At 43.1% G+C, this 19,287-nt stretch overlaps 1 protein-coding gene across 8 annotated transcripts in view; it reads right to left on the minus strand.

Moving 5' to 3' along the window:
- KIF14 (kinesin family member 14) overlaps window positions 1–18,917 on the minus strand; it is a 53,679-nt gene extending 34,762 nt beyond the window's left edge. For 2 of the 8 annotated variants that reach the window (XM_068541858.1, XM_068541864.1), the window contains exons 1-11: window positions 18,857–18,917; window positions 18,141–18,313; window positions 14,469–15,666; window positions 12,608–12,862; window positions 12,001–12,088; window positions 8,240–8,338; window positions 7,176–7,228; window positions 5,857–5,887; window positions 5,328–5,435; window positions 1,490–1,606; window positions 704–819 (exon numbers count right to left, since the gene is read on the minus strand). In XM_068541858.1, the coding sequence (XP_068397959.1) occupies window positions 704–819; window positions 1,490–1,606; window positions 5,328–5,435; window positions 5,857–5,887; window positions 7,176–7,228; window positions 8,240–8,338; window positions 12,001–12,088; window positions 12,608–12,862; window positions 14,469–15,553 (1,952 nt within the window). In that variant the 5' untranslated portion in view covers window positions 15,554–15,666; window positions 18,141–18,313; window positions 18,857–18,917. Of the gene's footprint in view, window positions 1–703; window positions 820–1,489; window positions 1,607–5,327; window positions 5,436–5,856; window positions 5,888–7,175; window positions 7,229–8,239; window positions 8,339–10,236; window positions 10,295–12,000; window positions 12,089–12,607; window positions 12,863–14,257; window positions 14,346–14,468; window positions 15,667–18,140; window positions 18,314–18,524; window positions 18,599–18,856 lie in introns of those variants that run through there. The other 6 variants (XM_068541860.1, XM_068541862.1, XM_068541861.1 and 3 more) reach the window with 6 other exon arrangements.
- Window positions 18,918–19,287: the final 370 nt, after the last annotated feature.

Consider the following 19,287-nt stretch of genomic DNA (forward strand, 5'->3'; position numbering starts at 1 on the left):
TTCTTTTCTATTATATGCAAAAGCCTTATTTTAGAAGGAAAAAGATCATGAGACTAAAAACTCTATATTTATGAATGCAGAGTAAATTATTCCTAACTTTCAAAAGTTATTCTTAATTTTCAAAAGGCATTAAAAAAATCAGATTGTTCCCTTACAGGTTTTGAGGTGGCAATTATAATATAATAAGTCAAACATAACGATACACTGCTGTCAACAGTGATGCAGTCCGTATCAGAATTGGGTATTAAATCAACACAGATGTAATCTGACTGTAATAGATCTGAAGTTAAATACATGTTCATTAATGAAAATACTTTTTGAACACTTACACGCCAGCCAGTGTGTGCTAAACTTCACTTCACACACATAGTAATGTGTTTGGTGATACCATATATGCTCAAACATCAGGCACTAATAATAGTTCATTCATCATTTAACCCTCATCACAACCCTAAAAGACAGGTATTGATATTATCCCCATTTTACAGATGAGGAAACAGGCTGGAGGACTATTAAGTGATGTGCCCAAAGTCACACAGTTTGTAGGAAGCACAGCTGAGCTCAAGTCCAGGTAGCCTGGCTCTGGAATCTGTACCGCTCACCACTGCTCTGTCCCAGAGTCACATGAAGTCAGTCTATGCCCTTTTGCCCCACAGTACTCACTCTAATTTGTACAATTCCTTACACTCCAAAAGCTACTTGCCATGTGAGGACAGACTCGCGGTAAGGAATGAATGTTCTCCTCCCGCTGGCCTGCTCGGAGAGCGCGGATATGACCTTTCCCAGGGTCAGCAGGGACTTGTTAATACTCACGCCTTCCTGGGGACAAGATCAAACATTTTAATTGAAAGGAACTGCTCAGCAATAAATGTATTTCACAAAATATATTTCTTCCTTCATATAATTACTGAGGAAATACTTTCTTCCACAAACTACCAACTTTCTTCAGACTCAAAATTTACTAATTGACTCTGAGAAGCAATCATAACCAAGAACTACGGGTTCCTCTTTAAGTCTCAGCAACACAGTCTATAAAGTGCAGGAACAGAGAGGTTATTCTTGGTTAAGACTACATGCTTAGGGACTTCCCCAGTGGCGCAGTGGTTAGGAACACCGCCTGCCGGTGCAGGGGACACAGGTTCAAGCCCTGGTCCGGGAAGATCCCACATGCTGCGGAACAACTGAGCCCGTGTGCCACAACTACTGAGCCTGCACTCTAGAGCCTGAGAGCCACAACTACTGAGCCTGCGCTCCAGAGCCCGTGCTCCGCAACAAGAGAAGCCACTGCAATGAGAAGCCCGCACACCGCAACGAAGAGTGGCCCCCACTCGCCGCAACTAGAGAAAGCCCACGCACAGCAACAAAGACACAACGCAGCCAAAAATAAATAAATAAATTTATTAAAAAAAAAAAAGATTACGTGCTTAGCCAGTAATCTCCTAAAAACAGCGCCCAGGACTGAGCTTCCAGTGTGGGGGCTCACCCTTACCTTCAGCCGCTCCCCGCTCGGCTGGGTCTCGGAACAGCGCTCACTGCCCGCCAGGTCCACCAGGTTTACGCGGCTCCGAATTCTGTGATCCAGCTCTTCCCCTTCCACAAATTCTGTCTGGGACAAAAGGACATTAAAATAACACTTCATAAGTTCTTTTACGACTTGCCATCCATGTAAGTCTGCAAAACGGAAAGTTAAGACAAGATTACAAACCACTCACTTATTTTTGAAGCTATCCCTTCTTGAATCTGTGACAATTTATAAGAACATATTGAGCAGTGCTCAGACTGCGCAAAATAAAAGGAATGACCTTAAAGGGCTAAACCCATAACTACGCAATTATATTAAGGAAACGGCCACAGATAGAAAAAAGGCTTAATGTACAAAGGTGCTGTTCATCCCAGCCCTGAAGTAGCAAAGCATTTAAAAGTAACATAATACTAGCAAACAGAATCCAACAGCACATTAAAAGGATCATACACCATGATCAAGTGGGGTTTATCCCAGGGATGCAAGGATTCTTCAATATACGCGAATCAATCAATGTGATACACCATATTAACAAACTGAAGGAGAAAAACCATATGCTCATCTCAATAGACACAGAGAAAGCTTTCGACAAAATTCAACACCCATTTATGATAAAAACCCTCCAGAAAGTAGGCATAGAGGGAACTTTCCTCAACATAATAAAGGCCATATATGACAAACCCACAGCCAACATTGTCCTCAATGGTGAAAAACTGAAACCATTTCCACTAAGATCAGGAACAAGACAAGGTTGCCCACTCTCACCACTATTATTCAACATAGTTTTGGAAGTGTTAGCCACAGCAATCAGAGAAGACAAAGAAATAAAAGGAATCCAAATCGGAAAAGAAGAAGTAAAGCTGTCACTATTTGCAGATGACATGATACTATACATAGAGAATCCTAAAGATGCTACCAGAAAACTCCTAGAGCTAATCAATGAATTTGGTAAAGTAGCAGGATACAAAATTAATGCACAGAAATCTCTTGCATTTCTATACACTAATGACGAAAAATCTGAAAGTGAAATTAAGAAAACACTCCCATTTACCACTGCAACAAAAAGAATAAAATATCTAGGAATAAACCTACCTAAGGAGACAAAAGACCTGTATGCAGAAAATTATAAGACACTGATGAAAGAAATTAAAGATGATACAAATAGATGGAGAGATATACCATGTTCCTGGATTGGAAGAATCAACATTGTGAAAATGACTCTACTACCCAAAGCAATCTACAGATTCAATGCAATCCCTATCAAACTACCACTGGCATTTTTCACAGAACTAGAACAAAAAATTTCACAATTTGTATGGAAACACAAAAGACCCCGAATAGCCAAAGCAATCTTGAGAACGAAAAATGGAGCTGGGGGAATCAGGCTCCCTGACTTCAGACTATATTACAAAGCTTCAGTGATCAAGACAGTTTGGTACTGGCACAAAAACAGAAATATAGATCAATGGAACAGGATAGAAAGCCCAGAGATAAACCCACACACAGATGGTCACCTTATCTTTGATAAAGGAGGCAAGCATATACAGTGGAGAAAAGACAGCCTCTTCAACAAGTGGTGCTGGGAAAATTGGACAGGTACATGTAAAAGTATGAAATTAGAACACTCCCTGACACCATGCACAAAAATAAACTCAAAATGGATTAAAGACCTAAGTGTAAGGGCAGACACTATCAAACTCTTAGAGGAAAACATAGGCAGAACACTCTATGACATACATCACAGCAAGATTCTTTTTGACCCAGCTCCCAGAGAAATGGAAATAAGAACACAAATAAACAAATGGGACCTAATGAAACTTAAAAGCTTTTGCACAGCAAAGGAAACCATAAACAAGACCAAAAGACAACCATCAGAATGGGAGAAAATATTTGCAAATGAAGCAACTGACAAAGGATTAATCTCCAAGATTTACAAGCAGCTCATGCAGCTCAATAACAAAAAAACCAACAACCCAATCCAAAAATGGGCAGAAGACCTAAATAGACATTTCTCCAAAGAAGATATACAGATGGCCTACAGACACATGAAAGAATGCTCAACATCATTAATCATTAGAGAAATGCAAATCAAAACTACAATGAGATATCATCTCACACCGGTCAGAATGGCCATCATCAAAAAATCCAGAAACAATAAATGCTGGAGAGGGTGTGGAGGAAAGGGAACACTCTTGCACTGTTGGTGGGAATGTAAATTGATACAGCCACTATGGAGAACAGTATGGAGGTTCCTTAAAAAACTACAAATAGAACTACCATACGACCCAGCAATCCCAATACTGGGCATATACCCTGAGAAAACCATAGGTCAAAAAGAGTCATGTACCAAAATGTTCATTGCAGCTCTATTTACAATAGCCAGGACATGGAAGCAACCTAAATGTCCATCGACAGATGAATGGATAAAGAAGATGTGGCACATATATACAATGGAATATTACTCAGCCAAAGAAAGAAATGAAATGGAGGTATTTGTAATGAGGTGGATGGAGTTAGAGTCTGTCATACAGAGTGAAGTAAGTCAGAAAGAGAAAAACAAATACAGTATGCTAACACATATATACGGAATCTAAGGAGAAAAAAAAAAAGGCCATGAAGAACCTAGTGGCAAGATGGGAATAAAGACACAGACCTACTAGAAAATGGACTTGAGGATATGGGGAGGGGGTGGGGTGAGATGTGACAGGGTAAGAGAGTGTCATGGACATATATACACTACCAAATGTAAAATAGATAGCTAGTGGGAAGCAGCCGCATAGCACAGGGAGATCAGCTCAGTGCTTTGTGACCATCTAGAAGGGTGGGATGGGGAGGGTGGGAGGGAGGGAGATGCAAGAGGGAAGAGAAATGGGAACATATTGTATATGTATAACTGATTCACTTTGTTATAAAGCAGAAGCTAACACACCATTGTAAGGCAATTATACTTCAATAAAGATGTTTAAAAAAAAAAAAAAAAAAAGTAACATAAATGTCCAACAGCAGAGAAAACTTTGAGGAATTTTAACAGTCAAAGGAAAATTATGTAGCTGTGAATAATAATATTTTGCAAGTAATTTTAATAGTATAAAATTGTTGCAGATTTTGTAAATTTGTTTACATGACTGTAAAACAAATGAAAGATTATATACCAAACTCTTTAGAGGGGTTTCGTTTGAGCAGTGGAACCCTATGGCTGAATTATTTAAAATCTTTTACTTTCTGATATGTTTTTTCAAATACTGTACAATTATCATGTATTATTGATAATATATTATCATGTATTGATATGACAATATCAATATCATGATAAGTTAATAATCACGTTATTGATTTTTAAAAGTGAGAAAAACATACTCCTGTATATGCCAGATGTCACTCAGCATTACTGCGTATATGTCCTAAAATCCAATTATGTTATATATTTATATGATTGGACTTTTACCTTTGATTTAAAGAGGTAAGAGAGTGGCATGGACATATATACACTACCAAATGTAAAATAGATAGCTAGTGGGAAGCAGCCGCATAGCACCGGGAGATCAGCTCGGTGCTTTGTGACCACCTAGAGGGGTGGGATAGGGAGGGTGGGAGGGAGGGAGACGCAAGAGGGAGGGGATATGGGGATATATGTATACGTATAGTTGATTCACTTTGTTATACAGCAGAAACTAACACAACATTGTAAAGCAATTATATTCCAATAAAGATGAGAAAAATAAAAAAATAAAGAAGAAAATAAGGAAAACATGCAACTTGAATATAGTGACTATCTAACCTAAGAAATTAATCAACAACACAGTACCTTGGTCTGGGTCATCACCAGGGTGAACACTGAGTGAGAGCGGGAGCTTTTATCGTTCATGCCAGTGGCCGCAGTTGCCTTCCTCTTATTTCCCAGTTCCAGCCAAATCTAGTGAGAAAGGAGAGAAGGAGGTCAGGTCTGCAGACAGGGACTCACCGGAGCAAAGTAAAGAACAACAAAGTAAAGTAAGCACATATATACACACATTTATAATCAGTTTATAAAATAAAAATATTAATACATGCTGATTTAAGAATTTGCATTCCCATTGTCTATTTTTTTTTCTGTCACAGAAATTTGAATGAGGAAATAATACCTTTAAAAGGCTATTTCTATAACTCTAAACTGACATGATGATCGATTTAAATTTTTAGTTTATAAGAGTAATTCTTTTGCTTAAAGTTTACAGTTCCTTATAAATTAACCTTTTATTTATGCAAACAGCCAGTAAGGGGAAATATTCTTATGAATATTTATGACTCTGATCTTTCTATCTAGTGGAGAGAAGCTCAATTACAACGGACCTTACCTGGATATCAGAGTAAGAGCTGACAACATTCCTATTTCACAAAAGCAAAGGACAAAATCAGTTTTACTCATGATCACACTCCTGTACTCATAAAACATCAGCCACCTTTCAACCACATAATTACTCCATGAGTACCACAGTGGAATAATCCATAGATATTATTACACTGATTCTTACAGAATCTTTCATTTTCTCCATTCTAAAAGGTAGATAATAAAATAGTTTTCATTTTAACAAATTTTAAGAAGTATGATTTTTCTTAATATAATGAAGCACCTTAGCATCTTAACATTGTACTATCCAAGTCTAAATCGTGAGACCAAAAGATAAACTTTAACCCATATGTATAGGCAAAGGCATAGGTATAGGTACCTGTATATATGCGTGTGTTTAGGCATAGGTAGAGGTACAGGTATATGTATAGGTACACATATATATGGGTGTGGTAGTGCGGGTGTGTATGGGTCTCAGCACAATCCCAGATTTACTAAGTGGAGCTGAATTTTTTCTAGCCACTTTTCTTTTCCTTTAAGAAAGCATTTGGGACTTCCCTGGTGGCGCAATGGTTAAGAATCTGCCTGCCAATGCAGGGGACACGGGTTCGAGCCCTGGTCCGGGAAGATCCCACATGCCGCGGAGCAACTGGGCCCGTGCGCCACAACTACTGAGTCCACGTGCCGCAACTTCTGAAGCCCACGTGCAGCAACTACTGAAGCCTGCTGCTCCTAGAGCCTGTGCTCCGCAACAAGAGAGGCCACCGCAATGAGAAGCCCGGGCACCGCAACGAAGAGTAGCCCCCGCTCGCCGCAATTAGAGAAAGCCCGCGCGCAGCAACAGACCCAATGCAGCCAAAAATAAATAAGTAAAATAAACAAATTTTTTTTAAAAAGTATATATATATATATATATATATATATATATATAAAGAAAGCATTTGGAGTTGAAAGCCAAATAAATGACTCTCAGCATATTTCTAACTCTAAACATTGAGCTCAGCACCTTCTCGCCTCCTCAGCTTAAAGTAACAGATAAAAAAAGCGGCTCGAGAGGGAAGGCTTAACTTAATGGGTTAGCGGGGGAAAGGGAGGAAGGTCAAATATTTCATACACAGTATAATTAATGCTCTACGCAAGGCACTTCACAGGTGCCGTGAGAGATATATACAAATATAACAACAAGCAGCTAACACTCTATTTGGAAAGAGGAGGAACATTTAACAGGATAACATTAAGGGGAGAAGACTTAAGTGACGCAGCGCTTCACGGCTGGGGAGGCTGCCGAGAGCTCGGCGGTCATGGGCCCTGGCCACACACACTCACGTGGACAGGCCCTCGACGTAGGGGCCGGAGGCCGGGTGCTCCCGCACTCTCAGCTGTGGGCAAACATGAGCCGCATTAACAGCAAGGCAAATACTTCACGTGAAAGAGAATTTCAAATGACCTTTTTTTCTATATTTTGAGTCTACGGTAAAGAGATTTGTCTCTACCCGCAAATAAATATAAAGGTCCTCACAGAAACACATCTGTAAGGCACTAGGAAACTGCCTCAAGACCACAAACTGTTCACATCTGCACAGTATTTGACAATATACCATAACATCAAATATCTTACTAGTTTTTTATTCCTAAGTCCTGCCATAGCTATTGTTTATATGCTTTTAAATAGCTTTCTAAAATACATGCAATAAATTTCAGACAGTTAACATTTTTTTCCGTTTTACATTATACATTTTAAACTTTGTGAGCAGAAATTTAAAAACACGTAGAAGACATAGAAGGAAATGCCAAGTTTTGTATGAGTCTCTTGATGTTGCCAAAAGCAAACTGCATGACCTTGAGCAAGTCAAGTGACCTCTTCAGATTTTAGCTTCTCGCTCTCCACAGCCCTTTTCAAAGTCAAATATTTTTAATTCTAATAGCGGTTGTTTAAAAAGTTTATGCCTTTGTGAAACTTTCTACTTCACAGAAAATATTAGCTATAAGATATCAATTTGCTAAATAATCGAGTGAAATACATATTCTTCAATAACAATACAGTTTTTTAAACTTTTATTCTTTTTTGGCTTTGCAGACTTTAGGAATTTGGTATTTGACATAGTGGTCCAACTAAATCTTGGAATGTTTTATCTTTAACTTTTACATAATACTTGCTTAAGTAAAATGAGGTTACAGTTAATAACTAGTTTAATGTCCACTAACAATAATGTTCATCTTATTTAGTAAATAGCAATGTAGTTAGACCGTAGATCTCAACATATGTATTTTAGTAATTAAGCTATATATCATCTTGAGAACTAATATAATTATATGCATCTTGAGAACTAATATAATTATATGCATCAATAAAAACAGAAATTAAAAACAAATAAGTTTTTAAATCTTACTGTTTGCTTTCTCTGCCCATTTTCACCTTTACAAACCAGAAGGTCGTGAATTTTTTCATTATATACTTCAAAGAAGCTCATTTCAAGGTGATAGCTGACCTAGCAGGAACAGAAACACAGCATACAATTTATTTGAAAAGTTCTTGCATTTTTTACAAATCATATCTGATAACAGTCTAGTAACCAGAATATATAAAGAACTCTTACAATTCAACAACAGAAAGACAAACAACCAATTAAAAAATAGGCAAAGGACTGAATAGACATTTCTCCAAAAAAGATACACAGTCAACAAGCACATGGAAAGGTGTCCAACGTCACAAGTCAGTAGGGAAATGCAAATCAAAGCCACAGTAAGAAACCACTTCACACCCACTAGGATGGCTGTAATCAAGGAAACGGTAAACAACAAATGCTGATGAGGATGTGGAGAAATCGGAACCCTCCAGTGTTGCTGCTGGGAATGTTAAATAGTGCAAAAGTCGTGGAAAACAGTGGGCAGTTCCTCAAAAGGTTAAGCACAGAATTACTGTATAACCCAGCAATTTCACTCCTATCTACTCAAAAGAATTACAAATAAATTCAAATTAAAAATTACTCAAATAGGGACTTCCCTGGTGGTCCAGTGGCTAAAAATCTGCCTTCCAACGCAGGGGACATGGGTTCGATCCCTGGTCGGGGAACTAAGATGCCACTAAGATCCCACTTAGTTGCCACGGGGCAACTAAGCCAATGCCGCAACTACTGAGCCTGCGCGCTCTGGAGCCCACACTCCACACCGAGAGAGAAGCCCGCACGCCACAAGAGAGAGTCCACGCACCGCAAGGAAAGATCCCGCGTGCCGCAACTAAGACCTGACATAGCCAAATAAATAAATATTTTTTTTAATTACTCAAATAAAAACTGTACACAACTGTACAACTGTGTATTGTAATAGCAACAGTATTACAAAAGCCAAAAGATGGAAACAGCCCAAATGCCCATCAACTGATAAAGAAGATGTGGCACATATATGCAACAGCATATTACTCAGCCATAAAAAGGAATGAAGTGTCAATACATGCTGTAACACTGATGAACCTCATGCTGCATGACATTCCATTTACAGGAAGCGTCTAGAATAGGTAAAGCCACAGAGACAGAAAGTAGGGGCTGAGGGGAGGGAAATGGGTTGTAACTACTTAATGGTACATGGATGGTCTCCTCTGAGGGTGATGAAAATTTTTTTAGACCCAGATAGAGGTGGTGGTTGCACAACATTATAAATGTACTAAATGCCACTGAATTTTATATTTTAAGATGGTCAATTTTATGTTATGTGAATTTTATCTCAATATAGGAAAATTTCTAATTTCAACAACAAAAGTCCTTGCGTTTCTTACTAACTTCTAGGAAATTCACCTAATTCAATTCACCTTAGTATGTGCATGGCTTTGGACTATATGAGAAGGATATACAGAAGTATATGGCAAGGTTCTCGCCCACGAGTTTCCATCTCAGAGAAACATAACATACCCTCCAACAGATAAGACAGAGCAATAGAAAATTAAGAACCAAAATGAGAAATCATGACCCTAAATAAAACGGCCAATCAGAAGGGGGAGATGCAGGTGCCAGAGAGGCTGGGGAAGGAGGAGAAAAGGATGTGAGGCATGAGGAAGGCAGCGGGCTGGACCCTGTGGGCGAACACTTGATCTGCTAAATGAGGATCTTAAATCAGAGCTTTTCTTCCTGGTTGCGGCAAAAAACAATCACCAGACTCAGCAGAGCTGAGCTTCTCCTCCTTTTGACTCTGAAAGACAAGGTATAAAGGCCAAAAAGGGAAAATTTGCTTCCATGTAGCTTTTTTGAGTTAGGGCATGTTTCCTTGTTAGAGAAATAAATTTCACCCACAGGCCCAAAGTGAGTCAGCAAGCACCCAGCGCTAACGAAACTAGAAGCTTCAAGGGAGATCAAAGAGATGTAGGTTCAATTCACCAAATATTTATTGGGCCTACCAGGCACACAGCACTCTTCTAGGTGCTGTGGGAGAACCTGAGGTGAACTGGACAGGCTTCTTCCTCAGAGAGCTCACAGTCTAATTGGAGATGCAACACAGCACTTGAGTAACACAGACAGAAGGATACAGTTAGCGTCCCGGGAGAGGAACAAAGCACTTCCAGGTAGAGATCCGGTACAGGTGAACCCATGCATTACTGGTTATTTACAAGGGCTGTGGACACAGGTATTGGGGCTCAGAATTCAACAAACATGCATTAATGTCTATTATATATAAAACCGTGTACTGTGTTACGGGGCTTCCAGGGGCCCTTGGAGAGGAACATGCCGTGGGAGGGGAGCTGCGAACGGCAGGGCGGTCACGTCGCAGAGGAGCATACCTTCCCTGCTCCTTCGAGGCGCCTGGCGTCTGTGGCTGTACCCCCCTCTGTGACCCCCACCCGAATGCTGTTATCTTCCACCACCCTGAATAATCCCAAACGGACAAAACCGCAGTCCCTTCGCTGGGCTCCCTATGTGCTGGGCACTGTTCAAAGCCTTCCACGCAGACGAACACACTTCACACTCACAGCAAACCTAGGAGAGCATCCCCCTCATCCCCAGTCTCGGTGCCGAAGCACTCAGAGAAGTTAAGCACATTGCTCAAGGTCACACTTCCAGCAAAGGGATGGAACCTGGATTCCAGCTCAAGCCATCTCCAAAGTCCACGCTCTTAACCGGCTCATGTGTTCCTCTCCCTGACAAAGTCGTTCCCCACAACTGGAGCACCCCAGACCCGGGATCACGCCAGAGACCCCTCGCCTTCGCCTGCTCTCCCTCCCTGGCTTCCACCACCTTTAAACGAAACAGATGCTAAACAGAGGGGCCTAACCCATGGGCCACGCCTCCTCTAAGGACCCCGTGCCCCCAGCTTACATGTTCCCATAGCCGCCACTCTCACCCTAACCTAGTACTTACTTCACTTTATTTAGCATCTCACTGACTGTACTCGACTGTGTACTGGCCCGTTTCTCCATCACACTCTCTTCACTACAGGTACCGGGTCTTTTGACTCCGTGCTCCCAAGTACAGCACAATATTTTCCCAAGTCCCCTTATCGTAAGAATCACTAGAGGAAAAGTATGAAAATTATAAACTCCCAGGCTACCCTCTAAACCAACTGAATCAGAATCTCCAGAAGCTTTTCAGCAAGTACACCCACACACACATTCCTAGGGGCTCTTATCCTCAAGCAAGTTTCGGAAAAACTGGTCTAACAGGCTGCCCGGCAAACAGCTGGCCACACTAGGACCAGGTGAGAGGGCGTGGGCACCCAGCGCTGGGGCAGTGCGGGGCACGAGTGAGGCTGTGACCTCCACTCCGGGCTGAATCTGCAGGTCACTGCTCTCTCTCCTACTGCTGCCGTCCTAACGCTGATGCCTGCCGTCCTAACGCTGATGCCTGCCGTCCTTAGGGAAGGCCGTGCCGCCGCCCCGCTGCAGACACGCACGACGGGGCGTAACTACCGGGCCACGTGCACCCCGCACCCAAGGAGGTGATTGCGCAGAGAAGGCGGAAGAGAGGACCCTCCATCCCTGTCCACCAGGAGGAACCGCCTCTGAGTCTGGAGCCCCCGTCCCCCATACCACTGTCCTAAAGGAGAGCGACCAGAAATTACAACATCTTCTGCTGAGTAGTTCCTTAGTGGCCACGACTCTGACTTTAACTCGATTTGACCGTTTTCTAGTCTAATAAGAAGGCTTACGGATACTATGAGAACATACCTCTTGGGTTTGTTTTTTGGCTATTTCAGCAAAAAGACCGTCACAGAATCTTGGAATTATTCCTGGTTCTTCACTAAATCCCATCATCCTGGAAAATACATTATAAATAGGGAGGACGTAAAACTAATTAGGTTTTTAAGTTCTTTGGGGAGAAAGTAAACCTCAATTTCCTCTTCTGTAAAATGGGAATAAATAAGAACTATCTAATTCAGAGCCTTTAGCACAGGGCCTGGAATATAGTAAAAACTTAATAAGTGTTAGCTACTATTAAAATTTGAGTATTTCCTTCTAGGACAGGTATTATTACCATACCGTTGATCAGATGACTTGCTTGTAATTCTCACAACAATACTTCCAATTAACCTCTCTGGGCTTCGGTTTACACAAGAAAGAGTTTATAGTAAAATGGGGCCAACGAAACAATATCTCACGCATAAACAGAAACCCAGAGACAAAGTAACTTGCCCAAGTCTGCAGAACGAGTACGTAAAATGGTGGGATTTGAGCCCACAGCTGTGCCGTTGCAAAACGATATTCTATCAAACTATGCTGCTTCTCACAAAAAATGCAAACATTTCTGGATAATCGGATTTATGATACAACTTACGTATAGGACTTTCCAGAGCCAGTCTGACCATAAGCAAAGAGACAGGTGTTGAAGCCTTCGAAGGCCTGTTCCAGGAGCGGGGCTGCCAGTGCCTCGTACACGGCCGTCTGGCTCGCGAAGCTGGGGTGACACTCATCAACGGACCAGAAGGAAAGATCGTAAACAAAACTGTACACCTGTCTCATGCTGGGATGTTCCACAGCTATTTCTTCCCCGTTCAGGAAGACCACCTGGGATGTTTCTTCACTCCTCTCTCTTTAAAAAGAAGCGCAGAGAAAAATATCGTTACTATAATTATTCTGAGTATTATTCCCACAGAACATAATAAGGACCTCAAACTAGTTAAATACAACATTCCTCCAGGGCAAGATGATTCTTCAGTTTTACGTGGAAAATGCAGACCAGCACACGTAGTAATAGTGGGTTTCCAAAATCTATTTCCTGCAGCTCCAGTGCCACTGCTCAAAGGGAAAATGGAGCTCCAGATTGCTTGTCTGGAAGAATGCCCCCTACTTTTACAGGATTTTCCATCTTTTTGCTTTTTCTCTTAAGCCCTCCCTTTTCTCATCCTGCCTACTATAATCTACCTGTCTCTGCAGTTCAAACCTGGAAACTTGTTTGAATATATTATAAAGAAATTTTGGAGGTACAAATCTATATAAAGCTGGTAAGAAACACAATTTCAACAAACTCAGTTAGATACAAGTGTGAACCATAAGCGTCTTTGGGCTACTAGTTACGTTTCTATGAATCCAAAGGTCCCTCCTCCTTTAAATTATCTCTTTGGGTCCATCCTTCTTCCATCTAAGACTTAGTAGGAAACCTTTCACTGGCTCCAGAGCTGCAGAAAAACATTATCAGTCCTTGTCTGGCCCCAGATCTCTCCTTCTGCCCCCATCTCTGCTTTAGATCAGAAACTACTGCGGAAACCACCTCCCTCATCCTCCACCGCGGCCCTGCTACAGGCGCGTCTGCCGAGGCTGGAATCAGCACGTGCTCCCTCGCTCCATCCTCTCCAGGGCAGCCACCCATCCTGGGCTTGTCCCTTCTGCCCCTCTTCCCCGCACAGTCTTGAGGCTCTTTGGTACTGAGTTCTCTCCCCTTATCACTGACCCCACATTTTCAGCTAAAAGGCTCACAGCCCTGTGGAACTTGCCTTAACTGCTGGCCATTTAGGTTCAAACCAGAGGTCTGTCTGCATTGCAGGGTCACCATACCCTTCTCTAACTCACTTAGGTCCACAACAGAGTTAAAAACTACTGACTCTGTGAAGTCTTCACAGTCATCTCTCCAAGTATGTAAAGATAACCAGATGCCACATTCACACTGGGCGGGTTGTCTTTTTCAGCACAACCCGCAATCTGTGAGTGTCTCACCCACAAGCACTTTTGGGGAGAGATTTTTTTTTGCCATCAAAATCAAATGTAATAAATGAGTGAGCGTATAACCACCACATAGCAGAGGTGATGAGGGGGTGACCACCACTCTGGAAAGGGTTTTGGAAGGACCTCTTTGGGGAACGAGTGACCTGTTGTGGCTCTTTCCAAGGGAAAGGTAGAGATCCCACCGTACATTACAGATTTGAAAGCAGACTGCATTAGACTGAAGTCATTCAGACTTTTAAAAAGCAGTATATCCAGAGAAACTTACGTTTGCAAAATACGGTGATTTCGATTTTTTAATTTGACAGCCAATCATCAAAAACAATCCACATACTACAACTGAACCGAGAAGTTCTGTCTATATAAAAGAATCACCAGCCAGTTTGAAGATGCATGAACACGCTGACTTCCCAAAGGCAGAGAGGAACTGGACACGCTCCACGCCACCAGCCTGGCCTTAGACAGAAAGGGGAACGTACCGCGTGCTGAAAGGCCTGACTCTGACTGCCACCGTCACTTGACTGTTTTCCACTTTTAGGGGGTCTGTTTCTGTAGAGGTTCTCTGAAGTGCAGGTTCTTCTTCAAGAAGGAATGGATTTTCTCGTGACCGTTCCCTTTGATTTGCGAGAAGAGAACTTTTCGGCCTTTGTTTCACTTGAAGGGTAGGCATCCTGTTTTTCAGAACTGACGCAGCTGGGCTCTTAAACTGAGGAATGCCACGCTTTGGTGTCGATCTGTGCTCTGTAACACACTTCGAAGGTGTTCTTTTCTCTAAGCTTTCAAATTTAGGTGCAAGTTTCGCACCATCCTTCCCAGCACTTCTGTGATGTAAGCTTCCTGTTCCTGACACTCTGATATCCAACTTGCTCTGAATAGGTTTTGTTGCCAAGCGTCCTGATCTAACAGCTTCAGTCTGACTCTGGGAACCAGCGGGTGGTCTATCACTTAGGGACTTGAGGGCAACATTTCCGTCGGCCCCACTGACAGCAGAAAGCGTTTCTTTGTATTTTCCACCAGCCTTCACTTCAGGGTCTTTTGGGTCTGCAGCTAAAGGTACAGAAGGTGTGACAAGAAAGTTTCTATCATTATTTACAGTCTTTACATTTATACTAGTTTCTGGTGAAGCACAACTGTTTTCTCCTTTACCTCCCACATTCTGCGCTGTTTTCCACTTTTCCACAGAATCTGTCTTAGCCCGACGTTGTAACGCAGGACGTGTTTCTGCTGTTTTCGCAGTTGTGTCTCCCAACTCACGAGCAAGCAGAGAGGATTCTTTGCTCCTTGTCACTCTCCTCTGAAGTGTCAACCTACCCACAGGGTTAGGGGGAAGGGGTGTATCTTCCGTTTCTTTACAGGCAGAGATAACATAAGTGCTATTTATGTCTCTGGTTTTACTTGCAGATATCAATAACAGATCATCATTTTCACATTCCGACGTATCCGACTTTGAATGCAGCTTCAGCCTGCTACCGTGGGGGAGGACAGGCAGCGATGAACTCTTTGGGGAAGAAGGGATACCAAGGATATTGCTGTCATTTCTACCATGTGCAGTGTAAACTGACATTGTGGCAGCAGGTTATTCTTAGAAAGGATGTTGCTGAAGAAACTTTAAGCTCTTCTCTGGACGTTCATTTAACTTCCGGCCATTCCTTATGCATCAGTTTCCAAACTTATCTGCTAAAATTAAATAAATAAATACATAAGATTTAGATGGCACAGACTACGAATAGGCTGTAAAAACATGAGAACCTTCCATGGTGAAAGTAACTGCTCAGAGCAATACATCAGAGTAGGTCATGATCTCCAGCTCAGATATTGTTCCCAAGCTGCTTCAGACAAACCTCTGACCTCAAAGGGCTTACAGTCATTACTTACTTACAATCATTACTCAGCTGAGCTCCCATGAGGTGCCAGGCCCTCTGACGGATACTATGGATTTTCAAAGACAAGACCCCTGTTTTCATTTCCTTAGTCTAGAAGGAATGCACAGATAACACTTATATCAGGCCAAATGTGCCAGGTGACTTTAAAGATGTAAAAAGCACATGTCGGGGGCTTCCCTGGTGGTCCAGTGGTTAAGACTTCGCACTTCCACTGCAGGGGGCACGGGTTCGATCCCTGGTCAGGGAACGAAGATCCCGCGTGCTGTGTGGCACAGCCAAAAAAAGAAAAAAAAAAAAAGCACATGTCAAAGACATAAGAATGGCCAACAAGCACATAAAAAGATGCTCAACATCACTAATCATTAGGGAAAAGCAAATCAAAACTGTAATGAGATGCCACATCACTAGCTCATTAGAATGGCTACTATCAAAAAAAAAAAAGCGTTGACAAGGATAAGGATGTGAAGAAACTGGTACCCTTGTGTACTGTTGATGCAAAATGGTACAGCCACTATGGAAAACAGTATGATGGACAGTCCTCAAAAAATTAAAATTACCACATGACCTAGCAATTCCACTTCTGGGTATATACCCAAAAGAAATGAAAGCAGGGTCTCGAAGAGATATGTTTATGCTCATGTTCATAGCAGCATTATCCACAATAGCTAAAATGGGGAAGCAACCCAAGTGTCCACTGACCAATGAATGGCTTACCAAAATGTGGTATATTCATACAATGGAATATTATTCATCTTTTAAAAGTAAAGAAATTTTGCAATATGCTACAATATGGATGAACCTTGAGGACATTATGCTAAGTGAAATAATCCAGTCACAAAAAGACAAATAACATATGACATCACTTATATCAAGTACATGGAGTAGTTAAAATCATAAAGACAGAAAGTTGCCAGGATCTGGGGGAGGGCATAACAGAGAGTTAATGTTTAATAGGTATAGAGTTTCAGATTTACGAGATGACAAGACTTATGGGGACGGATAGTAGTGATGACCACACAACAACATGAATATATTTAAGGATGTACACTTAAAAACGGTTTAGATGGTAAATGTTAGAAAAGAGAACATGTCAGCAAAGATTTTTTTTTTCAAGTACCCCCAGCTTGGGGAGCAGGGAGGGGGACTAACGGGGACACTCCAGCACCAAAGTTAAAGACCGGAGTGAAGCATTTCTGCACCTGCTGAATGCATGTTACGTGCAAGAATGCCTCAGAGAGATGAGTTTGAGAGGTGTCACAGACAGATTATTCCCAAGTAAGTAGCAGAGACAATAAATATGATAAGTGCTGTAAATTAATTGCTTGTGCTGAGAAGAATTATGCAAGATTAGTTAAGTAGACAGCCTGCCCTCTAGCAGTTAGACAACAAAGTAGACAGGAACGTATACAACTATGTGTCAACAGTAGCGATCCAGCATTCACGTTTAAGAGAAAAGAGAACCGCAGTGACAGCTAAGAGGTCTGGCTTCTGGTCAACGCTGAATCAAACTGGTTATACTGATGTAAACAAGTCTTTACATTTGCATGCCTGATTCGAACTTGTAAAATGACACCTGATCATTGACACATATTTCATTGTGAAAGTAAATAAAGGAAACCTCATTTAAAATAGAACTGGGGGATCTAAAGAGCAGCTCTCACGCTTTATCCCTTGCCATGTTTTACAGACTCTACAGGAAGAAGCTACTTCACATCCCAGAGCGAAGAGGAAGAAAGGTTTCCTCGTCGCCTATAGCAACCGCCCAGCCAATGAGAAAATGCGCAGCTCAGCCACTAGGAGGTGATCACCACCCGGACTGTCGTTGAATTCGCTCCTTCTCTTCACACAGGCAGACCTGTCTTAGGCGCTTGGCTGCCCCATACAGATACTGCGCTTTTTACAAACTAAAGGTTTGTGGCAACCCTGCATCAGCAAGTCAGAGCCATTTTCCCAACTGCATCGGCTCACTTCATGTCTGCGTCACGTTTTGGTAATGCTCACAATATTTCAAACTTTTTCATTAGCCCCCTACTTGTTATGGTGATCTGTGATCAGCGGTCTTTGATGTTACTAATAGGACGCACTGAAGGCTCTGATGATGGTTAGCATTTTTACCATTAAAGTGTTTCTAATGAAGGTATATACATTGTTCTTTTAGACACAATACTATTGCACACTTCATAGGCTACAGTATAGCACAAATAGAACTTTTATATGAAACAAAACATTCCTGTGACTCCGTGGGTGGTCTCACGGAGCCCACACTACCTGGGAGGTGCCGGGACAGACAAGCCCCTCTCCTCTGCTCTGGGCTGGTTCACCCTTTCTGCTCCAGCGAGCTCGCCCTGGGCTGCAGTTCTCTGCTGCTCTCACATAGACTCTTCCTGCTAATCCAGCAACTGGCTGTTGTATTTTTAAAGTCGACCCCAGAGATTACGGCTCTGGAGGAACAAAATAACAGAGGTTCATTTTTAAGTAAGCCTTTGAAAGTTCTAAATCACTAACAATCATTACCGGAAACTTCGCCAAGACCTAAGCATCTCCCGTCACCTTTTAACTAAAAGCAGGGAATCTTCCTGTTACGGAAGCAAATACAAAGGCAAGAAGAGACTGCGGACCTTCAACCGCAGCTGAAAACCTGCTGCTACTTACACGGAGCGAGATGGCTCTTTGTTTGCGGGGGGGAACGGGGAGGGGGTCGTTTTGAGACCGGCGGGAAGAGGGGCCCAGACCCCGGGACCGGTTCTCAGCGGTCACGCCGGGACCGGGACAGCGACGCGCCCCGAAGGCGGCCCCGGCGGGGGCAGCGGCGCGGAGGGCGAGGCCCGGTCCCGCCCCTGTCCCTCCTGGGGGACCCCCGCCCCGTCCCCCTGGGCGACCCCTGCCCCGCCCGGACTCCCGAGCCGCTCGGCACCGCCCCCCCCCCGCCCCCCCCCCCCGCCGCTGCCCGCACCGACGCGCCGCCCCCAGGCCGCAACCCCTACCTCGCAGACCCCACCTCGCAGGCCCCAGGCCTTCCCGCGCCGCTCACGCCTCCGCCGCCGGCCAGCGGTTTGAACGCGCGCCCCGCCCTCTGATTGGCTGCCGGGCGCCGCGCAAGCACGTCCTCCCGGAAGTGCGCGCCCGTAGCGCGGATCCGAGCTCGCATCTCCTAGGCAACGGGCCCGCCCTCCGGGTTGCGCGCACGGAGCTGGGCGCGGCCATAGCCGCGCAGGGGGAGCGGGCTCTGGGGGGCCGGGGAGCCCTCGGGTGGGCTTGGACTAGGAAGCGGGCCGCGGCGCGCTTGTCCAGCCTCGGTGCAAGGTGAGCACAGTCCGTCCGCCTCACAGCAGGACTTGTCGGTGCAGAAATGGCTGTTTGCCCCCAAGTGAACCAGAATCATTCACACTTTTCTAGGATTTCCTGTGCAAAGCCT

This window comes from Eschrichtius robustus, chromosome 3 (assembly GCF_028021215.1).
Source record: "Eschrichtius robustus isolate mEscRob2 chromosome 3, mEscRob2.pri, whole genome shotgun sequence".
NCBI lineage: Eukaryota > Metazoa > Chordata > Mammalia > Artiodactyla > Eschrichtiidae > Eschrichtius > Eschrichtius robustus.